The 26,908-nt window shown below is 39.1% G+C and overlaps 1 protein-coding gene across 1 annotated transcript in view; it reads right to left on the reverse strand.

Annotated features, from left to right (window-relative positions):
- stxbp5l (syntaxin binding protein 5L) overlaps positions 1–26,908 on the reverse strand; it is a 162,906-nt gene that overhangs the window by 123,982 nt on the left and 12,016 nt on the right. Inside the window, 1 exon segment of the mRNA XM_079666372.1 lies at positions 12,052–12,149. Coding sequence (XP_079522498.1) covers positions 12,052–12,149 — 98 coding nt within the window.

Raw genomic sequence — 26,908 nt, forward strand, 5'->3', positions numbered from 1 at the left:
TGTGCAATAAGGTTTAGCAAGCTTTTGCACATGAGATAAAGGCAAAGGTCAGCCTGCCTGCACTAGCCTAAGTGATACCTTTTTTCTTCAGAAAAACTACACCTACTTTTAGAGTGGGATAAAAATAGTTATGCTTGTCTTCATGTATGGCTGATGAAAGTCAGTCTATGTGTACGATGGTCTCAAAATTGTCTAAAAAACCATTGATCCCTGTTGAGCTGAGCTATAAGCGTGTCCTGTTATATTGTATACACTTCGCAATGTATTGTTTAGCAGTAGTAATCTGACTATCAGTGGCATTTCCTACACTATTCTCAGTGCAGCTATTTATAGGCAGCTGACCTTTCATTCCTCGACAAACCACCCATCCCTAGCAGAGTGGACGAAAAATCAAAGAGCAAAGACAACCAAGGGGATAGGAGAACAGGGATAAAGAGGATGGAAATGATGATGGAAACCATTCTATGACAGTAGGCCATGCAATAACTTTTTAAATGTTTGAACTCATGTGAAAATTGGAAGACGTATGTTACTCATATATCATCCTTTTCATATGTTTAGAGATTCTGTATAATATTTAACATTGATACTTAAAATATTGTAATTTGCATCAAAACAAAGACTAATCCGTCAGTGATATTGTACAACTTCAGTGGCAAAAGATTAAATGAATGCAAATAAGTTGAAATTAAGTTTCACACACAGACAGAAATCATTGTCCTACCACAAACTGGTCTTTCAAAATTGCAAAAATGGTACAACATTTTGACACTTATAAGTTGAAGTTTTGGTTCACTGAAAACCCATGATGGACTATCATAGAGAGGGATTTACCAGCCTCTGCCATTGGGTCCTACACTGTGTGCCAAACAGTCATATTTGGCAGAAAATCTGAAGCATTGCATTACAGCACAACACAGCAAGTGCACCTGTTCAACACTGTTCAACACTTACTTTTCAATTTCAATTTCCAGATTGAAAATAAAATAAAGTGTTTTGTAACACTTGGTGGTTCAGAGATTGAACAATATAAATATATTTTGGTAGCATTATCCAAAATGGGAAAGGGAAGGTGCACAAGAGGCATTTTAGTACTGAACAATTACAGGCCCATATCAAACCTCCCATTTCTAGGTAAAATCATTGAAAAAGTTGTATTTCAACAGTTGAGTAATTTCTTGCATTTAAATAACTGTTCCAGTCCGGCTTTCGTCCAAACCACAGCACTGAGACTGCTCTTGTAAAGGTCTTCAATGACATCCACTTAAACACAGACAGTGGCAGAACGTCAGTGTTAGTATTATTAGTAGGGGTGTAACAGTTCACAAACATTTCGGTTAGGTACCTACCTCGGTTTTTTAGTCACGGTTCGGTTCAGTACGTTTTCGGTACAGCGGAATCTTTTTTCACAAAACAAAACATAGGCCTATATTTTTTTTTATTTTATTATTATTAAACTGTGAATAATGTATTCACTCAAATAAATACAAAATATAATAAAATAAACATTAAGGTGCAGCATTTTGATGAACTGAAATAATCTGTATTTGAACGTTACTGTACTAGTAGCCTACTCACAAAACATAAACTATTAGTTTTGGGATTTTAATTATTATTAAGCTTTGAATATTCACTCAAATAAATACAAAATATAATAAAATATACATTAAGGTGCAGCATTTCGATGAACTGAAATAATATGTATTTGAACTGTACTGTACTAGTACCTAAGCAGCCAGTTTGACATTATGACTTGCTTGTCATTGTATTTTCATGTTTTTTTTAAGAAAAATTAACTTGTCCACATTGCTTGCCGAAAGGGCATATTTGCTGGCACTAACAATGTCTCCTGCTGTGGAGAACACCCTCTCGCTAGGCACAGAGGTAGCAGATACAGCCAGGTAGCGCTTTGCTAACATGGCAACATAAGGATATTTGGCGTTTGTAATAGCTTTGGCTCGGTCTGAACTGTTTGCGAGTGGTGGAAGCTTAAATGCTAGTGGGAGTTGGGTTTGCACTTCAGTATTTTTTCTTTTGGTACCGGTGATATTCACGTTCGGGTGATGCCTTTTCAAATGAGTGTGTAAGTTTGATGTATTGCCAGCCGCGTAACCAATTTTAGTTGAACAATGCCGACAAACAGCTTTGGTTCGGTCCACCTGTCTTTGTCCGTCATCCTTGTACGTAACTGCGAAACCAAAATGTTCCCAAACCGGAGACTTCAATGATGCTGGAGGATTTTCGAGCTCAACTTTATCTGCGTTCGCTATTTCGCCAGTTCCTCAAATTACTGACTAAATTTGAACGCATCCCTCTGACCAGCTCTCATAGTATGCCTCTCGTCCAATGAAATGACTTGCTCGCTCTATGACGCGTTGAACCCAATGTGAGCAAAACTCTGAATGCTGCGACGCAGCACCTGAGATTACTTCCAAAAAGTTGTTCAAGTTCTCAATTTTTTACGTTTAACGTTATATTCGTTCGGTACACTTCGGTACACACGTGTACCGAACCGAAGGGCCCGTACCGAAATTATTCGTGTACCGTTACACCCCTGATTATTAGATCTCAGTGCTGCGTTTGACACTGTTGACCACAACATATTACTAGACCGACTGGAAAACTAGGTGGGACTTTCGGCAACAGTTCTAAATTGGTTTGAATCATACTTAAAGGACAGAAACAACTTTGTTTCTATAGGTAAATACACATCTGAGTTGACAAATATGACATGTGGGGTTCGTCAAGGCTCAATCTTGGGGCCTCTTCTCTTTAACATCTACATGCGGCTCAGATAATGAAAAACAACAAAATAAATTACCATAGCTATGCGGATGACGCACACATTTACATAACCATTTCACCAGAAGACTATGCTCCAATTCAAACACTGAGTAAGTGCATTGAACAAATCAAGGATTGGATGTGTCAGAACTTTCTCCAATTAAACAAAGATAAAACTGAGGTAATGGTTTTTGGAGCCAAGGCAGAACTTATGAAAGTTAGCGCTGAGCTTCAGCCTGCAATGTTCAAAACAACAGATTAAGCCAGAAATCTAGGTGTAGTCATGGACTCTGACCTGAGTTTCAACAGTCACATTAAAACAGTTACTAAGTCAGCCTACTATCACCTAAAGAACAGGATTAAAAGACTAATGTCACAGCAGGATTTGGAAAAACTTGTCCATGCTTTTATCTTCAGTAGACTGGACTACTGTAATGGTGTCTTCAGAGGTCTCACTAAATATTATATTAGAAAAGCTGCAGCTAATTCAGAAAGTTGCTGCTCGAGTCCTCACTGACACTAAGAAGGTGGATCACATCACTCCTGTTCTGAAGTCTTGACACTGTCTTCCTGTGTGTCAAATAATTTATCTCAAAATACTGCTACTGGTTTATAAAGCACTGAATGGTTTAGGCCCAAAATAGATTTCTGACCTCCTGCTAAATTATGAACCATCCAGAACTCTCAGGTCTTCAGGGACTGGTCAGCTTTCTGTCCCCAGAGTCAGAACTAAACATGGTAAAGCAGCGTTCAGTTATTATGGAACAAACTACCAGAAACCTGCAGGTCTGCTGCAAATCTTACTACTTTTGAATCGAGGCTGAAGACTTTTATTTTTCCTGCTGCTTTTAATTGGTATATTCATATCTTAAACGGCACTGTCACTTTTATTCATGTGTTTTTTCTTATAATGTTTATTTTATTATCTTTGCTTTTTAATGACTGTTTTGAAATGCCATTGTCTTAATGTCTTTCATTTGTGTAAAGCACTTTGAATTGCCTTGTGTTGAAAAGTGCTATATAAATTAACTTGCCTTGCCTTACTGTATGTTACTGTTATTTTTGATAAAATGATGTAAAATTACAGCAATCAATCATGATTATTGTTATTGTTGTGTCCTTGGGCAAGACACTTCAGCCAAATTTGCTCCTGTGGGTAATGTCCACAGTAATGAATCTTACATGTCTAATATGTGTAATGTGTAATTGTAAAGCGCTTTGAGCAACTGCAAAAGCACTCTAATAAAAATGTGATGCATTATTATTATTATTATTATTATTATTATTATTATTATTATTATTATTATTATTATTATTATTATTATTATTATTATCAACCCACTGTTGCCACAACAATAATATGGCTCAGTGTTCAGAGGCAGTTCTGATTGCAGTCTTTCAGTGCAACTTTCCGCACACTGTCCCATGTTGGCTGGGCAGATTTTCCTGAACTATTTTGATCAAGTCACTCACCATAAAAACTCCCAAAACACCAGATACCCTCCCTCTCTTGCTTGCTTCCTCTTTTTTACAGATAGAATTGTATGGTCAATGGAACACAAAAGCCAAAGCCCTTGAATTGATTCAATGGAAGTTGCATTTTGTCATACTTTGTGTTGTTATCAAAAAGCTTATTGTTATTTGAAAAGAAAATATTTAATATTGATATAAATGGCCTATGATTTAATACAAACAAAATAAGTTTATAGATGCATGAAATGTACAGGATATACAGTTAAGTATTACAGGATGTATACTAAGTTCAGTTGAGGAAATGGGTTACACATAACACTTTCAGACTAAGTTAATCGCTGAAAAATCCCGGACCTCTGTTATATTTGTATCTGGATATGCATGTGATCTCACCAAAAGTGGAAGTTTCCACAGCCGCAGGCAAACATGCAACATCTGCTGTGAGTATTCACTCGGAAATAAAACCGGGAAACACTCGTTAAAGAGGTGGTGTGCATGCTAAAGATAGGAGAAACCACATGAAGCTTTTTTTTTTTTAAAGTGTTAACTCTATGATTAAAAGGAAAAAAATACTTTGCCATACATCTTTCTTTTTTCAAAACACAGTGCGATGCTCATATTACTTTTCCTCTAATCCAGGAGGATACTGCTGGATGGAGCCATTAATTCTCGTGCACACTACAAGGGTAAAGCAAGGATAAAGTGCATGTGCGGTTAAGAGCAGCTTAATATTGCTGCTTCATCCTTTTTCTAGCAGAGCAGCATTTCTGCTTGCTCACCTTTTGCGCTATAGTAAAACCTGCCATTACTCTAGTTTTCAAATAGAGGGCTGCAAATCCTATTACGTGTAATTCAATCAAGACCGAGTGAAGTCAGGACTTATGTCTCGTCGTGATTATGTGTGCTCATATCTATGGCAATGAGTCTGTGAGCTCATGTTGTGAGTTTGTGGTGATATAAGGAATGTAAGTAGAGCATGCCGGGTTCAAATACACCCAACACATGGTCTTGTTAGTATCTGAATGTAACCCTGGCCTCTTTCTGACTATCATGTATGAAGGCCTGCTCACACAGTCAGCAAAGCCAATGATACAGTGTGACAACGTTGAATGCTTAATTGATGACTATCTAATGCTATTGTTTTTTCAAACTGGCACTGCGACGCTGTTCTGTCACAAACTCCGCAAGACTGTGTGATTAATAATGGACTGTAACAGTAGCTGTGTGTTTACACGGAGTGACCGCCTCCCATCGTTCGCTCACGCTCCATCGGCAACCAAATTAGGTTTACTAATTGTTTGCTGCTGTTGGTTGAACATGCGGCTGCTGATGAGAGTTTCTTTCTGAAAAGTAAGGCTGCAGAAGACTTCCTACCTAGCAACAAGCAGGAGACTGCTTTCGAAGTTGGATAACTTATCACGATACTCAGCAGTGTCAGCACATTCCTGGGCGAGGCAAAAGCCTTGAGCTGATAGAGGAGGACGTATCAGCTTTAATCAAGTCTATTGATATGCCTAGACATTATGAATCAGTATCAAAGATATTCACCAAACAACATGCTTCAGTATTATTTACGTACACTTTGTAGACAGTTTTTATACTAGGTACAAATTATAATAGTTTAATACACCAGCCCGGGCACTTACCATGTCTCAAAATAAATATTGTTTGGCCCATTTAGAAGTTGGGGACAGATTAATTAGATGCTATGGTATTGTTAGGTGTTTTTTAGTATGTAAATGTTTCTGTAAACAACATAAACTCTCTCAAATTCCAGATATGTTAGTGATGAACAATGTATTGTAAATCATTTCTGTTGAGTGTTGTACTGTAGCTACTTTTATAAAACGTTTGGATATGTTATTGGATATGTTATTGGGGTGTTCCATTTAATATATCTACGTAAGTGAGTACAATTAATTTTAATTGAATTTGGCAATGGTTTACCGCATTGCTTTTCACGTGATATGTTGATCAATGAAACCTGTCATATGATTTTATAAACAAGCCATTTTTATCAATAAGAACCCTCTTTCTGTCCACTTCCATTCTTTTCCGTTTCTCTCTACCATCTGTAACCTCATTCGTGTTCTCTTCTCTCCGATCAGATTGACTGTTATGAGAACTGACTCTCTATCAGACTCTGGGCAATTCCATTACTTGACCCCCTTATTGAAACTACATCCAGTCATCCACCAATATCCACTACATCCATACCAAGTTCTTGAAAAGTTTGGCTTTCACAAGATCTTTATTAATACTGTTCAAGCACTGTACGACAACCCTTATGCAAGAATAAAAATAAATGGAGCCATATCAAATTGTTTCTACCTTGAGACAGGGATGTCCAATTAGCCCTCTGTTATTCGCAATTTATATCGAAGCTCTGAGTTTGGGGGTTACTCAAAATAACAATATTACCGGTGTAGAAGTATATGGTCAGGAACATAAATTATCATTATTTGCTGATGATATATTAATATACCTGTCAAACCCAGATGAATCATTCTTGAGTTTACTGAATCTTTTGGATACTTATAGTTCTGTCTCAGGGTACAAACTCAATATAACAAAAACTCAAATACTGAGCTTTAATTACAAGCCAAGCCAACATATAAACTCATTAATTGATCTTAATTGGGATCTGAACCACTTAAAATATCTGGGAGTAAGCATTTCTAAAGATTCAGAGGAATTGCATACACTACATTTCAACCCTTTAAGTCAGAAAATAAAAGAAGACATAAATAGATGGAACTTTATCCCAGTGCTGAGCTTTGAATCTCGAATAGAATCAGTGAAAATGAACATCCTACCTAGACTCTTATATCTTTTCCAGAATCTACCAATTGAAATCACAGGCAAGCAGTTTAACGAATGGGATAATCTGGCAAGGGAAGAAACCAAGGATTCAATTCTGTACTCTTCAACTAGCAAAAAACAAGGGAGGAGTAGCGCTCCCCTGCTTGAAGGACTACTATATATCAGCCCAATTAAGAAGCTTGTTCTGCTGGTTCAAGCCAGACTACAGAGCTAGATGGAAAGAAATTGAGAATAATGTATCAGGAGGAGTACCAATCGAGTTAAGGTTAGGGGATAAAAGACATGTTAAAAACTTACTGGAAAAAGATAACCGCTGGATCAACCTCTCCTTAAAATTATGGTTAAGGGTCCTTACCAGGAGTGACTTGCTGGAGGAAATGAAGATATTAAGATGGTGCTCACATGATCTTGATTTCACCCCGAGCAAGCTAGATACAACATTTAAAGGTTGGGCCAAACATGGCCTTACTTCATGTTGCACATTTTTCAGCAAAGGAACCATGTTTGATTTTCAAACACTAAAAAAACAATATGGATTGAATAACGGAGATTTTTTTAGATTTCTACAGGTACGCCATTACTTAAATAGTTTCCTGTCAGACAGCCAGAAGGCCCTTGAAAACCCTTTATTAATAGTTTTCACCAGTGCATACACATCAGACAAATGTGGAATGAAATTAATCTCAAAACTTTACCAAGCTCTTCAAGATATTAAAAAGGAAAATACTTTCTATATAAAACATAAATGGGAAAACTAAACAAAAAAAAACATCCCTGAGGAAGTCGGGACAAATTACTGTACTTTTCACTGGAATATCTCTAGCTCAGGCGCCTATCGAATGTTTAGTTGGAAGATGCTGAGCAGGTACTTTGTCAGCCCTGCTCAGTCATCACATCATCTTGGGCCCCCCAGCTGCTGGAGGAAATGTGGTTCTCAGTTAGCACATCACTACCATTTGTTTTGGGCTTGCCCTTTAATAGTAACTTTTTGGCAAAAGATCCATATCGAAATTGAAATAATACTACAGGAAAAAATCCCTTTAAACTGGGACGGATTTCTATTTGGGCTCGTACATTCAATCCCCATAAACTCCAAAACAAAACAATTATTTGGAATTCTTACTGTTGCAGCAAAAAAAGCAATAACTAGAAAATGGCTCAAAGCGGACATCCCTTCTCTTGACAACTGGTACGACAAAATCCATGAAATCTATTTTATGGAAAGAATCACCTTCTCAATGAGGCTTCAGGAAAACACTTTTGAAGAAATATGGAAAACATTGAGAATTTACATATCCAAAAGACGACCATCCCTTGTTTGACTGTGTTTCTAAACACTGATTGAATGTATATGTATAGATGTGTACTGTATGTATGGTCACATGTATGTGTATTGAATCTGTATGTTGATATGTATGCATATGTATATGTGTAGACATTTGGTATTTCAAACAACCCCTGTGTACTTTTTCGTTTTTATTTTATTTTGACTAAAGTTTCATTTGTAACTTTCGGGTCTCTCAAAATATATGATTGGAAAAACTGTACTTGTATTATAATGTGACCCCAAATAAATAAAGAATAAACAAAAAAAGAAGAAACTACATCCACTTTCACTACACAGACACAACAACCAACATTGTGAGAGACAGACACACATGTGCACACACTGGATGTAGACACAGGTAGGCGGCACACATGAACGCACACTTAGCAAGCAGACACAGGGGTTTAGGCACAGAAAGAAACATATTATACACACACACACTTGACATGCTGTTTGTCACTTCCATTTGGTCCGACCGTCTGAATAAACCAAATCTCAGCATATTTTGGTGATCTCGTCCCAGGCAGGGGGAGCAGTGTCCCAGGAGCCCACTGCAGAGAGCCTCATTGCCAACCCACTGCGCCAACCCTGATGATATCGTCACTATGCACCATTCACCGGAGCAGGACCAGGCCTATTGTGATTGGCTCATATGTTCATACTTGATATATGACACTTTTGAAAAACTGCTGGTTATAACAATACTGTCCAAAACAAAGTACTATTGTAACAGTCAGTCGGTTTGCTCAGGTTTGTTTTTCTGTTTGTTGTTCACAAGTATCAGCCATTATAAATGAAAGATAAACAAAGAGGTCTGATGATTGCATTCATTCTCCAACAAAAAACATATTTTCTCTCTTTCAGCCAACAGATAGCTGATACTTGTGACCTATGATGGGTACATCTGTATAAGACCAGTTGCTTTGTGACTGGAAAACAGCAGACAGCACCATTAGACGTGTCCTCTGTGTTCTAATGCTATCTTTATCTCATTCTCCCTTCCTATAACTCTATTTATTTCTCTACTTGCTTCTTTCCCTCACTCGTTTTTCTGAGAATTTTCTCCAACCCTGACCCAACTCCTTGGTTGTACATTAATACATTTGGCCTATGAGTTGGGTTTTTAAATAGTCTGGTCTTATGCCTTGTATAGTACTTTGAGTCTTAAAGTCTCACTTCAGACAAAACACGGAGCCTCTGCAACGTCACTCTTGAGATTTTGCAGTGAAATGAAATTGACTTGTTATTTACATCATGAAAGAGAGGTGAAAGGTAATAAAGTTGAAGCTATATGTAGACGTGGCTGATAAATGGCAGTAGTAGGTTAATTGACTAAATAAATCAATCCATACCTTAACTGGAGCCAGTATCTAGGTTATTGACAAAAATGTTTTTTTTATGACAAAGCTAGGACACTCCCTGGATGCTAAGATGTATTGATCACTCTTCTGCCTATACGGACAAACAAACAGGGAGACACGCATGCCAACACACTGCATACAGGAAAAAGGCACCTCCCACAGAGAGCCCACATAACCGCAGGCCCACACTGTCGATCAATAGTGTCAGCTGAATATTTACTTTTGAGCCAGCGGAAATCAATACAGATATCTTAACGGGAACAATATATATATATATATATATATATATATATATATATATATCTATATATATATATATATATCTGCCAAATAGTGATGTGTTGCTACAGTAGAAGGCAGCGGCTTACAGTAGCGGGTCAGTCACAGTAGAGAAAGAGTGTTAGCCTAAACATTGTTTTTCTTTCACAGGCTGAAATTAAAATCCGGTGAAATGTTTCAAATATCCTTGGTTTTGAGTGGAAGACTGCTATAGCGTTGATGCAGAATATAATAGGAAAAGGCAGGGCTTACTATCGTACTATTCATATAGTAGAAATGGAGCATGAGAAATTCCTGCAGTGACTACCACTGTTCACAGTTCTTATACAGCTAACAAAGAAAGGAACATGGAGAGCATTTCAAAAGCAATAGAGGAAAAAGAACAATCAGAAACCCTGACAGAATATGGCAGGTGGACATTCAAAACACTGGAAAGATAGGGGAAGAAGAGAGAAAGGCAGTGAAGGACATGGGAGGGATGAATCGAATAAATAAGTAGGAATAAGAAGGTCCTCTAGACCAGGGGTTCCCAAAGTGGGGTTCGCGAGACCCCGAGTGGGGGTCGCAAGATGATTCCAAAATAAAAATGGAAATTAAATATAATAAAAATGTATTAAAAAATATTGATGATTTTTTAAAATTATTATTAATAATAACGTTTGCATAGACATTTTCAGGGGCGGACTAGCCATCTGTATAATTTCCCCGCAACGAGGCTCCCCCTTTCAGTGTTTCTCAAACTTTTCGACAGGGGTCGCCAGTCTCTGGCACTGTTATTTTGGGGGTCGCGGGCTGAAAGGTTTGGGAACCCCTGCTCTAGACGGAAGACGGTGGAGGACGAGGCAGAATGAGAAACAGGAAAATGATGTGAGAGCGTGCAATTGCGAGAGAGAAAAAAGGGAGATACAGAGTCAGTGACAGGCCACATGGGAGCAGATGGAGGTGTGTGCAAAATGTGAATACAAGTGCTAAGTCACTCAAGGGCTTCAATCCAGCTCAAATTGCAGCCTTGCTTCACAGTCAGGCATTCATACTGAGGAGCATCATTTCCCTCTTTTTCAAATATTCAAACAATGCCACAATGCCTTTATTTCTTTGTTTCTTTATGCAGTGAAATCACTCTGTCTATACATCTATTACCACGGCAGGACCAGCAGCAGTGTGGCTGCAGCTGCATCAATAATTGCTGGCTTCCCCTAAAGGCACACTGGGAACTCTGGGTATTTATGAGGGTGTAATCTCTTACCTGGGTTGCACTTACACGTTCTGTGACGGGGTGACCCGGGGGGACGGGCTGTTGGACGGACAGCTTTGAGCCTGCAACATGGCAGCCGAGCAACATGACATGACAAGGCTGAAAGAGGGATGGGAATGGGAGGATAAAGGTGGAGGGGGGGGGAAAGGAAAGGAAGGCCCCTGCCTGGAGACAGCAGTATTACAGGTTAATGTCCAAGTTGATAAATGATTTGCTGTGAATGATGTAATTTATTTTCGTTCCAGTGTAGGTCACAAGTATCTGTCTTACTTACATTTAAGGCCAGTGTGCATCTGTTATATTTAGTGCTCAGACTGGCAAAAAAAAGAATCACTTATTGCAATTACTTTTATAAGCGTTTATGCATCTAAATTCTCATTATTATTTAAAAATACACCAAAATGATCATGGCGTGGTTTTTTATTTAGGATATGTACCAAACAAAGATATTTTGTTGGGACTGAAGAATACGATTCGTAGACTGGGATATCTCTGCAACTCCACAATACTTAATGAAATGTATATTTTAAAAAATATTAACAAATATTGTGCTTACTGAATTTAAATATTATTTCAAATTTCAAATGTTCAAATATATTTTATATTAGAATATCGAAAAAAATTGTGCAACCCTATCTCGTATATGGGCATCTCAACTTGTAAATTGCAAGACTGTGTCTAGTGTGTCCCCAGAAAGGAGGAAGGGAAGAAGGGAGGGAGGAAGTGAGAAGATGAGGGTTAAAGGATACATCCGCACGCCGCCTGTCCTGGAGCCGATGGCCAGGATCTTCTGCACGGGGTCAAAGGCCAAAGCAGTCGGCTGGTAAGGGAAACCGTGACGCACCGTCTGCAAGGAAATACACAAAATAAGATATTAGTTCAAATAGAACAAAATGTAAGGATCATAGGAATTATGAAATTATTAAAAAATTAATGATTTTGCTTGACCTTTGGCGTTTTAGTGTGTGGTGAATTCACTCGAAGCTTTGTCATTTCAAAAATCTTAAAGTCAACTTTTGTTAGTGTAATCTTTAATTCAGTTGACTTTTTTTATCAAAAACACATAAAATGTGCTTGTTTTCTGATGAAATGGTAAAAGTAATGAATTATGTCATACTACATTGCATGGTGTGCAACTTTTAAATTGTAATCAAACATTTGTTCAATTTTTTTAACTGACAACAAATGTGTGTAGGCTATGTTTTGTATGAAGTTCCTTTTTATAATAGAGGCTGCCAAAAAATTATTACTTTGAATGTTTCAAGAAAAATCCTATAACTTCTTTATGTAACTGATTGTGAAAGTGAGAGCAGACACAATTTTGAACAACAAATTAGGGCTGCACGATTTGGGGAAATAATCTAATTGCGATTTTTCAGATATAGCGATTCGATTTGTGATTTTGTTTTTAATCGACCCAACGGAAGTTTATTGTAAAATGTGGCCATATCTCCGGCTAGGAAGGTCGTATCAACGTGCTCCCGTCTCCAGCACCCCCGCAGCCCGAGCTACGAGTGAAAGAACTAAACTTAAATGAAACTTCCGTTGGGTTGCTTTAAAGTCAAGCTTCAGTTTAAGATTCACCCTGTAATAGATGTAAAACATGTGATGGAGCATTACTAACCAGACTCACAAGAAAAAAAAAGAAAAAAAAGATTGCAGGCTTTGCGATTTGATAATCGCATCATTTAAAATCGCGATTTCAATTTCAAATCGATTGATCGTTCAGCCCTACAACAAATACATCTGTATTTTTGTAAACAAATATTTCTACTTTCACTTGCTGACTTTCACTTTGCAATTGCTCTGCATGCACTGCAGCTGTCTGCCATTAGTCATGTTACATTTCCCAGCAGCGCCTCACTTGCAGATATCTGCTCTGGAGAGATGTACAGCACAGGTGTTGAATAGAAGTAATACAGTAATTATGTTACCAGAAAGTAGTATGAGAAGGTTTTGTTTAATGAATGTAACAATGCTCAGGTAAGTTTTAGAACATTAAATAGATCATAGTTGAAGCCTATATGAGCAACACTGTCTGTCAGAGACACCCTGCTCAAACAAAGCATCCATACTAAAGTATTTCTCCCGTTTGATTCTGAATCTGAAAGAAAAAGCTAAATGCATTAGCCAACTGAAAAATAAAGAAATGGGTCACACAATTCATGCCCAAATTCATTCATGTGTAATGGCACGCACTCACTGACATATCCGTTTCTATCAGAACCTGGCCAGACACACACATACACACATCCATCCTTCAGGTGTTGCCACCAGGCCCCTTCAGCCCAAAACTGGTGCACTGTTGCTGGGATACAGGAGATCCACCCCCTACATATATATACAAGAGAGCCGAGAAGCAGATGGAAAACACATTTACTGGTGAATCTCGGAGCAGCTCATATATATTTCAAGGGCTAAGCCATAAAACCATTTATATCCCTCTTTCAGTTTTTGTAGTTAGATGTATGCGTATGGGAAGTACCGGCCTATAAATCCCATTCTACAGACTTGAAAGCTACAGATAAAGAGAACATGATCACTTTAAATATATTTTTCAATGAGAATGGAAATTAGGATAGAGAAAATAATCATTCTCTTGAATATCGTGAATTCTATTGGAATACCAACACAAATCAATCAAATCAATGTTTATCTATCCATCTCTCGGTCTACAGTGTGGTTTTACCTGTTGTTATCAATCCCATATTAACAAGAAAAACACAAGGGATAACTTAATGTAGATTCATCCTTTCAAAGCAGTGAAGATGCACATTTGGAAAGGCAGTCATCTATGCCGCAACTGTTGACCTGCTGCTCAGGACCTGCGTGTGATATGGCTGCCAGAGGCTGCATAACATTACCTCTGCTCTCAATCTACCTGCAGCTTTCTCACACACACACACACACACACACACACACACACACACACACACACACACACACACACACACACACACACACACACACACACACACACACACACACACACACACACACCTTTATGCAAACAAGCCTGGTGTTTAATCAGATAACCCCACACAGATATCCCCACCCCCTCCAAAGACTAATATCACCTCATGCCACCCACGATCATCTCTCTCCACACAGCGTTCAGCTGCAGTGCTGGTCTAGACCGCTGCTGCTATAAATAGCACCACCGCCGGCAAATGTTGCATTGAGCAGCTATGTCTCCAAACACGGAGAGACACAGTGAAACATAACATTAAAATACCAAAGATATCTTAATGTGATTACAGTAATAGTCCATAATAGTCCATAACCTTTTACATAGGTTTACAAATGCTAATGTAACACTTTTTTTAATCAAGATCAAGGCATGTATTACAGTTAAAGTTATCTATGGTATTAAAGATACCACAGGCAGTGTAAGAAAACGTTTTTAGAGAGTACTTGTCCATGGACAAGTGAGTTTGGCAATTTACTTGTCCGAATATATTTTTGTGAAAAATCGATAATTTTCCCGCGGTTTATACAACACCGCCAACGTAAGTGAGCGGTAAGATTTTACTGCATCACATACTGTAGGGTTGGGTATCGTTTGGGTTTTAACGATTCCGGTTATGGTTTTTGATTCCATTTCTTTTCTGTTCTCGATTCTGGTTCTTTGAGAGGGTAAAAAGAAGTCCCATGACAAACTGGGAGAAAAATATATTTATGAAAACATTAAGTCAAATCTGTATTCCTATTTACAAATCACTTCATACTGTTTAATTGTGTTATTGAATACAATTATATACACATAATTGTTTAGTTAGTTCTAAGTGGTGCAGTTTGAGAATGTACAATTGGCCCCAGTCTCCTCTGATGTTACACTGCATCCTGCCTGTGAGACAGAGTCCAACCACACACACGGGGTGTTTCTCAATGTCAATGAGGACGCTTGCTTGGTAGCACATGTCTTCCGAGTCACTTGCTTCAGAAGCAAGGCAAGAATCCTTCCTAGCCTCGGAAAACAAAGAATTGTGGAACAGGCTAACAGGTCTGCAGGTGTGCATCATATGTGAGGCCCTGCCTTAAATGGAGCGCTATTTCCGCCAAAGATTTGGAAATTGGTCCGTACGCAAAGCATTGTGGGGATTTTAAGACCGCGGAGTCTACACATGTGCAGCCTCGAAATGTCTCGCTACGAAGTACGCCGGCCTCAAAAACCAATACCGTCCATACCGGTACTGACTTAGTACCGGTCGACGACATATTTCCTCGTCGACGCATCGCCACACACACGTGGGTCACCCAAAACAACAACAAGCAGTTTGCAATCGCACTTTAAACACTATGGAGACTGAAACGGCTACCAACTCCTCCTCACAGGATTGCGCACAAAGCCCTGCAAAAAGCCCCCAAACAAAAACATCTCGCCCTAGGTCTTTCAAATTTAATTTATTGAAATCTCCAATATCAATGTAAGAGCTTGTTCGGGGGGTGCTAACACTTAACCATAAACTTTATCGTTTACTTTCTCCGTCTTTATACAGTGGGGCAAAAAAGTATTAAGTAAGTTCTCCCACTTAAAAAGATGAGAGAGGCCTGTAATGTTCATCCTAGGTATACCTCAACTATGAGAGGCAAAATGACAACAAAAAAATCCAGAAAATCACATTGTCTGATTTTTAAAGACTTTATTTGCAAATTATGGTGTAAAATAAGTATTTGGTCACCTACAAACAAACAAGATTTCTGGCTCTCACAGACCTGTAACTTCTTCTTTAAGAGCCTCCTCTGTCCTGCACTTGTTAACTGTATGAATGGCATCTGTTTGAACTCGTTATCAGTATAAAAGACACCTGTCCACAACCTCAAACAGTCAAACTCCAAACTCCACTATGGCCATGACCAAAGAGCTGTCAAAGGACACCAGAAACAAAATTGTAGACCTGCACCAGGCTGGGAAGACTGAATCTGCAATAGGTAAGCAGCTTGGTTTGAAGAAATCAACTGTGGGAGCAATTATTAGAAAATGGAAGACATACAAGACCACTGATAATCTCCCTCGATCTGGCGCTCCACGCAAGATCTCACCCCGTGGGGTCAAAATGATCACAAGAACGGTGAGCAAAAATCCCAGAACCACACGGGGGGACCTAGTCAATGACCTGCAGAGAGCTGGGACCAAAGTAACAAAGGCTACCATCAGTAACACACTACGCCGCCAGGGACTCAAATCCTGCAGTGCCAGACGTGTCCCCCTGCTTAAGCCAGTACATGTCCAGACCCGTCTGAAGTTTGCTAGAGAGCATTTAGATGATCCAGAAGAGGATTGGGAGAATGTCTTATGGTCAGATGAAACCAAAATAGAACTTTTTGGTAAAAACTCAACTAGACGTGTTTGGAGGAGAAAGAATGCTGAGTTGCATCCAAAGAACACCATACCTACTGTGAAACATGGGGGTGGAAACATCATGCTTTGGGGCTGTTTTTCTGCAAAGGGATAAAGGCGACTGATCCGTGTAAAGGAAAGAATGAATGGGGCCATGTATTGTGAGATTTTGAGTGACAACCTCCTTCCATCAGCAAGGGCATTGAAGATGAAACGTGGCTGGGTCTTTCAGCATGACAATGATCCCAAACACACCGCCCGGGCAACGAAGGAGTGGCTTCGTAAGAAGCATTTCAAGGTCCTGGAGTTGCCTAGCCAGTCTCCAGATCTCAACCCAATAGAAAATCTTTGGAGGGAGTTGAAAGTCTGTGTTGCCCAGCGACAGCCCCAAAACATCACTGCTCTAGAGCAGATCAGCATGGAGGAATGGGCCAAAATACCAGCAACAGTGTGTGAAAACCTTGTGAAGACTTACAGAAAACGTTTGACCTCTGTCATTGCCAACAAAGGGTATATAACAAAGTATTGAGATTAACTTTTGTTATTGACCAAATACTTATTTTCCACCATAATTTGCAAATAAATTCTTTAAAAATCAGACAATGTGATTTTCTGGATTTTTTTTTCCTCATTTTGTCTCTCATAGTTGAGGTATACCTCGGATGAAAATTACAGGCCTCTTTCATCTTTTTAAGTGGGAGAACTTGCACAATTGGTGGCTGACTAAATACTTTTTTGCCCCACTGTATGTAGATATTACTTTTCTCCGTTAATCTCCGTCACGTTGTTTCCATAGCAACAACAACTTCCTGTCAACAGCGCTACCTCTCCTTCAAAATAAAAGCATATTCATAAATAGGAACAGCCCTAGTGTGTTGTGCAGCTTGAGTTCTGTGCACTTTGGTAGTGCTAACTATCTTATAGCTCTCCGTGCGGTTTGTTCGTGCTTGGTTGGTTAGTAGTTAATGTTAGCTACCTAGCTAGCGGCGCCAGCTGTGTGTTAGTTAACGTTTGTCAGCATTTAATGTTGGATGAAATGGTAGCTAGTTTACGTCTGCAGAACACCGCTATCTAGCCGCTACTAACCCGGAACGAACAAACTGCACAGAGAGCTAACTCATGTTGTGGTCGTTTACGAGTCAAACATAACATTAGACTAACGTTAGTCAGCTTATAGTATCAATGTATGTCAACTAACGGAGCCAAGCAATGTCCAGGCCAGGGCTGCACGTAAGCTGGTGCGCAGTTGTCATGAATGAAGTAATGTTTTTTGGTATTTATTTGAGATATATTATGTTTATTATAAATCGAACAACAGAAAAATAATCGTTAGATTAGTCGACTAATCGATGAAATAATCGCCCGATTAATCGTTTTCAAAATAATCGTTTCCCCCCAGCACTACTATTTGTCCAGTATAGTAATATCAAGATGCACTGATTCTGAGTCATGGGGTCATATAGCTTGGAAGCTATCAAAGAGAATGCAATACAAAAACTGCAGATTTGTTTTCATAAAGAATTTCATATTAAAAAGAAATTAACGTTGCTGCATCGATGAAGTGCAACAATGCTTTTCATAATAGTCTATTATAAACTGTTCTTGAGTTATGAAAGAGGGCGTGGCTTGGGTATTGTTGGAAAAATACTGAATGTACTCTTCCGAGTAGCACATGATAACAAAAGCCCTACGTAGCTGTGTAGAGCATCAGGACGGTTTTAGACATATGATAGCTATGTGACAACGATTAACATGATGATTCAGTCTCTATGGAGATAGATATGACAAGCATGATCATTTCTAACGTGGGTCTTAGCTAATCTAAAGTAAAGATTGTATACTGCTTTGAACCGGTATACCTGCATCCTGTGACTGTTTAACACCCTCTCTTGTGTATAAAGCATCTGAAGGACTGTTTGGGGAACTAGTCGTACTAATTGCTCTGTATATGAGTACTTCCATTGTTGCAAGGATAATAAATACATGTATCCTGCTGTTGAAGCTCAAGCCAGTGACGAGTGATATTTTGATTGGATATCTTTCATTTTCCGTTAGAAAGTTAACATTTGTTCACAAAAAAAAAAAGTAAAGTCGGCTACCCTCATGGTCGGCATTCAATTCACTGTTCGGCCCTGAAATATGAAATATGGCCACATCACTGCAGGACCTCATTGGAGACTGTTGATCTGGGATACAGGACTCATGCAGTGAGCAGACTCTACAGCAGTGTTTCTCAAAGTGGGGGGCGCGCCCCCCCTGGGAGGCGCAGAGGCATGACAGACCAGGAGGAAAAATGGTTTTGAAAAAAAAAAAAATCATAATTTGGAAAATTATTGATTCGAAAATAATATGATACAGTAGGCCTACAGTACAAGTACGTCTGGATCTCTGTGTTTCATTCAAGCTCGGCTCTGTGTGTGTGTGGAACGAGCCATTTTGTGTGCGTGTGCGAGAGAGAGAGAGAGAGAGAGAGAGAGAGAGAGAGAGAGAAAGAGAGAGAGAGTGCGGTACCGGAGATCGTTGTTGTCAGCTTCTGGTGCTAGCGAGCTAGTGGCCGGGTCTCAAACGTTTTGGTCACGATTAATGTAAACAATTATTTCCAAGGCACACGTTTATCATTATAGTTTTAAAAAAATAAGAGAATAAATGAAAAACAGGTATGATATACTATATGACAGTAAAACAAGTTTAAAAGGGGAGTATTTGTAAAATAGTTTAAAAGGGGATATTTGTAAAATATCCTTAAAGAAAAAGAACATCAGCTTAAAGTTCTGTTTCAAATGGGTGTTGAGAGATTTATCCATAGATCTCTTCATTTTGCTCTCAAAGTGCACCAGATTGATGCTTTTAACTTCAGTATTTAAAAAAAAATCTTCCCGGGGGATCATGCCCCCGGATCCCCCTATGTTAGGTCCAGTCCCCACTTATAAAATAGCACTTTACCCCTGCTTACACCTACTGTATATGCCGTGAGCTGATTATCGAGCCTTCATTGTAACTTTTGTGGGTACATTGTGTATTCGCGTGGGGATTGTTGCAGTAGAAAATTCCACTGTAGCGACTGGTACATTAATGGGAAACCCTAAATGTTTGAGCACCCTCTATGAAACGTCAAGCTACCCCACAGTAGAGTCCTGCATCGAGTCGGGTAATAATTTAGAATATTTAAATCCTCAGACCTCTCCCCCGCGGGACCGCGCATAATCATGACCTCTGCAGCGCATCAATCTGCTGCTGAGCGCGCCACATTCGAAATGGCTGAGGTGAAGCTCTCTAGCGGAGAATACAGCATTTTCAATAACACTTCCTCAAGAGCGAAATCCAACGTCTGGGAGGCTTTTGGTGTCATGCTAGATGGAGAAAATAACCAACATCCCACGCTTTTTGAGACAAATATGCAACTGCGTGTGTTAATAATTGCACGTTTTCACTGCTCATATATGCGGGCTCGGGTCGGGTTGCGGATCTTGTGCCGACGGGTCGGATTGCGGAACTAATTGGCAATATGTGCGGGTTACAGGGCCGAGCGGGTTCGGTATTGCACGTCGCGGGTGCGGGGTGCGAGCGGATTTTGAAAATCAGACCAGTGCAGGACTCTGCCCCACAGCACCCCCAAAAGAAATCTCTGGCACCGCCACTGAGCCTGCTACCCCGTTTTGAAGAAATGTGCAGTGCCAAACAGGCTCATTGCAGCCACTAATGCTGTGATCAGGCACACTTTTTTGCCAAATATCCGCATTTTCTTTCTTTTCAAGTGGCAAAGTATTGTTCTAGCAAAGGGATTGCACAATTGTATTATGTATTTATTTTTTTGACCACACTTATGCAGCATTGTTTTATCATCACTGTTCTAGCAAAGGAATGCTCACGTTCATTTTGATGTATTTTAATAAATGTTAACCTGGCCCATTAGCCTAATTGACTATTTGTGTTGGGGGGGCCTGACTTTTTTTTTCTCCAAAGGGGGGGCCTGACAGAAAAAGTTTGAGAACCACTGCTCTATAGTCTGACCTTGACAGTGCTTGGATACATTTATCAACAACACAAAAATCACCCCCACCAAGCATTTTGCACATAGAGCGAGAATAAATGCAGGTGCTGTTCGATAAAAGAGTAGGCCCTACTGGCAAGTGGTGAATAATGCATAGTGAGTGGTAGGCTATACGTGAACAGAAGAGAAAAGCAAATGGAAATAGAGATAAATCTACTGTATTAGGGAGGCCACTTGTTTACATGTTCCTTGTAAAGATATTGTTTTATTTTAACACAACTAAAACGGTGTAGCCACACGACTGGGCCCTTAAGAATGAAATAGGTAGAAAGAGGGGTGATGTCAATTAAGTATAACCAAAACATGAAAGCTCAAGACTTGCAGCAGGTGTATTCAATTATTAATTAGAGCTAAAGTTTTATTGTGAGTTCAGTTTCAGATTAGCTTCCAGAAAATGCTAACTATTTGGCCAAAAAAGACAACCAATGATAAAGCAAGGCTACTTGAACATACTGTTTAATTATAGTGATATTGAAATAGAGGCAATAACCAACCTTTGAAATTATTTGCAGCTTCTCAGTAATTATTTGACGTGCTTCCCTTCACCTCTGCCTTTTAAGAGCTGTTAGCTCTCGCATATCAAACATTAAGCTAACAGCTAACTCTCACATTTTCCAACTAGCTAACTATTCCACTTTCCAGTCCCCTTCTGTGGTGGAAGACTCACACTTTTTGTACAACAAACTAAGTCATAAACAAGTTGTCCCTCGGGTTAACATTAAAACAATGGGCAGTAAATAATTTGCGTTGTACAAATCTTACGTTGATGTGCGCATGTATGGAAAGAAAACCGTGCCATAAAACGCGACAAATGCATCACGTGGTTTGCCATTGCATACAGTCATCTGGTTTGCTTTCATCTGTGTTAATCCCTTGCCTCCATTGTAATCATGTAAAAAAAACAAGTGCTTATTGTAGTAGTGTAAATAACTGTATAGCAATAGTAGTTTCAGTTCATAAGACGGTTTTTGAATTTACAGTTCACAGGGAATAAAATTGCTATTTGCCTAAAAATAAATGTCCTTACATCGTTCCTTAAAACTACATTTATTACTAGTTAATACAAATACAAATAAATTGCAAAAGTAATATTCTGATAAAGAAGTATTCTAAACATTAGCCTGTTATATGGGACGCCTTAGGTTTACAGTGTATTGCTACCAACCTTTACACATAAGTGGTCTTTTACTAGTTATACCACAACAAGTGGGTGAGTGAGCACATTATAGTACAATAAATGGTACTGTACTGTGAGTACAGTACAATAAATTGCTATCACCTGTCACCAAAGTACAAAATGCTGCAGTTAATTATTTTGCAATCACAATGCCTCACTTGTTGATCCTCGCGCCATGATCACAACTATTTACTGTATAAATGTTAAATTAATCTAAATATAATATAATATGATGGGAGGTGTTCATAGATGCAATTATCTTTTAATCCAGACTATTTATCTTGAATTTAAAGGTCATATTTCAAGATAAACCACTTGACCTATGTTTTAGTTTTTCCATGACAATACTGTATGTAAATCCACCATCATGAACCCTGAATAACATAGGTCCTCTGTTGGTTGAAGCAAAAATGAGTTATAACACTCTGCACATCTTGCTATACACCCCAGTCCACAATGAAATGGGTGACAGTGGCGCAGAATATGAATAGGTGTCTACCAATTAGATGTTCAGTTGTTCAAGGCATGTGTATGGAATTGAAAGGAAACTAAAATAGCTAAATTACATGTAATAAAAATTGACCTGAATCATCAGCTAAATAACGTGAAATGTAAAAATGTATTTTTTCCTTTATGTTAACATGTAAAAAATTACATGTTTTTTCAGTAGACAGTCGTCATCATTTTGGAATTATAATTTGGTCATATAAAACATGTAGGTGGACAGGGATTAACTGCATTGGAAATAAAAATAAATAAAACGTGAGCATAAATTGCACTCTAGACTCTAGACAAATGAAGGTGTCTTTGACTTCTTTCATGCCGAAAGACTATCTAGTTTGAAGAGTAAAAATTCCCCAAGATTTGCTCTTACAGTAACATTTTGAGAGGACATAGCATTTGGGACTACTGTTTTTTTCCTCACCTGATTAAATATATAGAAAGAATATAGTCCAACTCCCATAGATACTGTATATAGTATGAGCCCAGTACCAGCTCTATCAGATGAGCTATCCAGCGTACTTGTTTTACCTTTTCTGACTGAAATTCTGACTTTGTTAAAGAAATAGGTGTCTAAAAAAAGGTGTGTTTAAATTTTGTTAAGCTGTTGTCCACTTGCATTACCCTATGAACTCATCTCATTCAAGTTGGATATACTTAAAGGATGTCAGGGTGAATTTAAATGTCAGCTGAAATATAACATAATACATTATACGTGTGTGTGTGTGTGTGTGTGTGTGTGTGTGTGTGTGTGTGTGTGTGTGTGTGTGTGTGTGTGTGTGTGTGTGTGTGTGTGTGTGTGTGTGTGTGTGTGTGTGTGTGTGTGTGTGTGTGTGTGTGTGTGTGTGTGTGTGTGAGTGTTGCCTTTGGTGCATGCACATTTTGCCTTTCCATCATCCAGGTGTTTTAGCACCTGTCCCTTCAGGCCAAACGTCAGGATGAGAGACAGTTGTGCAGTGAAAAGTATTCCCATCACATACATCTATTATAGTTTATAGAGACTTTACAAAGTCAGAGCGCCCATCAAAGATACACAAGGCATCACCCATCAGTGTTTGAAGGGAGATATTGCAGAACCATATGAAAAGATGCAATTCAGAATGTGGGGAGTAGAGTAGATGTTCAAGGGAGGGGCTTAAGAGGAGATCAGGGGTTTCTGAATGTGGGAAACGAGTCGAAACACACAGTGGTTACACAACACAGCAGGATCACATTCATTTCTTATAAGATTCACTCTTGCCTCTATTTTATAACCAGCATGTATAGTTCATCGTAACCATCAGGTTTACCTCAGGAACCAGGGTAATTTTGTATTTTTTGTCATTTTAGCTGTTGAAACAAGTTCAAACAACTATTCAAAATGTAGATACATACTGTAGAAATATATTTTTAGAAGAGGTAAAAAGAAGATAAATGGTCAAAACTATCTCTCAAATATAGGCTGAGATAAAAACAAAACAATGCTGGAGTAGGCAAGTACGGTCTACCATATACGCTATGTTGATTGTAAAAAAAGTCCTCATTGTTTTGTTCTCCATTGTCTTTACCGTGAATAAGGTGATTCAATGATTTCAGGGAGTAATTATGTCATGCTGAAAACCAAACGATGAAGGGAAGGACTTTCATTCTTCTCTGAGGCCGAGGGATCAAATAGGCACTTCCTCCGTGCACTTACTGCATGGCACATGAATGCACACACAGAACAGCAGAGGAATGTGAACAGGGTGAGAATGCAGTGTGATAGCTCCGGAAATCAAATAAAAGTTTTTTTGCATAGATGATAATAAATACAAAACCACACATAGATATATGACATTAATGCAGATAGGTGAAGAATACAGATGTTTTTCAAATTGGAAGCATTTAACACAAACCATTAAAGGGTAAAATGTGCTGAATGTTAAGCAGGTGTCTCTTCAGATGAAAGCGTGGGCTAAAAAGCAACACATAATTTCAATTACACAAACAGAAGCAATTTCTTCTGTGTGAAGTGTACGGAGGAGGGAATTGTTGTGATTGTACACTAGGGCTTCATGTTGTGCTTTCAGATGAGGGGTCAGACACCAGTCATGTGTGGAAGCACTTTGTATGTGGTTCAACCTTTTACCCACAGCAGCAGGCATATCATTAAATCAGTCATTGCATCAGCATCATGCATCATGCCTGAGGCTTACTTGAAAGAGTAGGACTGGATGAAATAGTCACATGTTACTACCAACGACTCCATAATGTAACATGTCAACTCTGCCCTTTATGACCCTTGAGAAGGACCCCCATTCACGTGAAATTGGTTTCTAAGAAAACATTTATAATGTTTGTAGCTGTTCCTGTCATTCAGTTTTTTCTGCATGGTTCTAAAAGCTTTCTGAAATGTTTATGATGCATTTTAAACTGATTTAGATTTTATCTGAAGTAATCATACTGCAAGCTAATGTGATTAGCTTGAATGATTAGCTTGCACGCTATCATGGCACTTCGCAAAGACCCAATGATGAGTAAAACACTAATTTTCTTGGTCAGTTGAGCAAAACTTCATCATAGAAAGTGAATAATAAACAGAATGAGTATTTGTAAAAATGTGATATATAATATATATTCCTAAATGGGTTACTTTTACTATTATTGCTTTAGATGTATATAGTTTTGATCAAAATACGGATTAGTTTGCAGTTGAAGTGTGTTCCTCCTTTAATATGATCAAGCACGGATGCAAGGCACTTTTATCTGCATTTTTTACTAGTAAAGATACCTAGAATTCTCTATTGAGCTGTGTTTATATTGTAAAAAGGGAGAAAAAAAACTCCAGCTCCTGCATACACCGTTTAGATATTTTAGAGAGACATCAAGTAGATGAGGTTTGTCAAGTGCTCAAGAGTATAGCACTTAAGAGCAGAGAGATTCACTAACCACTCAGAGAAGCAGTGGAGAAACTGTATGGTTTGAAGCTTTGCGGTATTGCAGTTCTAAATGGATTGTTTTTCACAATCATCTAAGCAGTCATATTCACGTACTAAAACACGTGTTTGTTTATGCTCATATTTTCCCTGAAAGTAAAATGCACAAAAAGGGCAATACATGTGTGATAATAGAGAACCGCAGTGACGCGTCCTAAAACCGGAAGTAAACTCCTTCTGGTTCCTTCGACAAAAAAACAATGCATTTTCTCCATAGAATTTTGGAAAATAGCTGGAAATAAGGTCTGTGGTTGACACATATTTAAGAAAAGGATCACGTTTTGTTCAGCCGGATAATATCCACATGTCTACCCTACTTTTATAATATTCGAATCATAAATCTAGTTGCCAGAAGAAAAATGCTAACGTTATGCTATAAACAAACTACAGCAGGGTCGCTGCTTCAACGTCACGCCAACTTAAGATCCATATTCAAACATACAGATTCTAAATGGTACAAGTTGAAGCGTTTGTTTGAACAGTTTGCAGGAGGCAGGTACTTGCTTTCAAGCAGAACTGGGCAAACAAACTTAGCGGGAGGGTTTTACGTGTTCGGCGTAATGACGAACAACGGCCTCGACAACTTCTGTAGTCCTATTCAGCCACATGTTAACAACCTGTTATGATTATTGTGTTATGTCACGTTTTGTATGTCTTGTTTGGGGTGTTTTGCTGTTCTCCCTGTCATGTTTTCCTCTTGGTATATTGTCTGGTCCTTTTCCCTGTGTTTTTCCTCCTGTCGTTAGTTTCCCTGGTGTGTCTAGTTGTCTGATTGTGTTCACCTGTGGCCCTTGTGTTTCTCATCCCTGTATTTAGTCTTGTCTCTTTCTGTGTTCAGTGTTCAGTGTTGGTTCGTCTTTTGTTTGTGACTGAGTTCACCGGTGAGTGTTCTGTTTTGTCCAAGTTATTATTTTATCCTTGAAATAAAGGCAATATCAGTGTAATCTGCATTTGGGTCCTGCTTCCTTCACTCAACCGTAACAGTACGAACAAACCAAATATGGGCCCAGCAGATCCTTTTGAGCAGGAATTGTTGGATTTTACCTTTTCTTTGGCTACCTGCTCTGATCGATGGATGGGAGCGTCCGGGGTTCAGCAGCGGGAGGTGTGCCAGATAACTATGGAGAAACCAGGCTTGGTGAGATTCTTACCTGGCTGGATTTTGGAGTTCCTCTCGGTGTGTTATCCCCTGCCTGCTAGACTCAGGCATGCTAGCTCTCTGCCTCCCAATTCCCTTTATGACACCACACGCATCGGTGTGGTCCGTTTGGAGTCAACCCTTGCTTCTGCCCCAGTTCCTGCTGCTGTCCAGGAGCCGTTCTCTGGAACTCGTCTGGCTTTTGGAAGTCCACGAAGCCTCCTAAGCTAGCAGTCCGAGCACCAAGAGCCATGGTTCCGGCCCCAGTTCTGGCCCCAGCAGCCATGGTTCCAAAACCAGTTCCGGCCCCAGCAGCCATGGTCCCAGACCTAGTTCTGGCCCCAGCGACCATGGTTCCGGCCCTGGTTCCGGCCCCAGCAGCCATGGTTCCGGCCCCCGCAGCCATGGTTCCAGACCCAGTTCTGGCCCAGCAGCCATGGTTCC

The sequence above is a fragment of the Notothenia rossii genome (assembly GCF_949606895.1).
Source record: "Notothenia rossii genome assembly, chromosome: 2".
Lineage (NCBI taxonomy): Eukaryota > Metazoa > Chordata > Actinopteri > Perciformes > Nototheniidae > Notothenia > Notothenia rossii.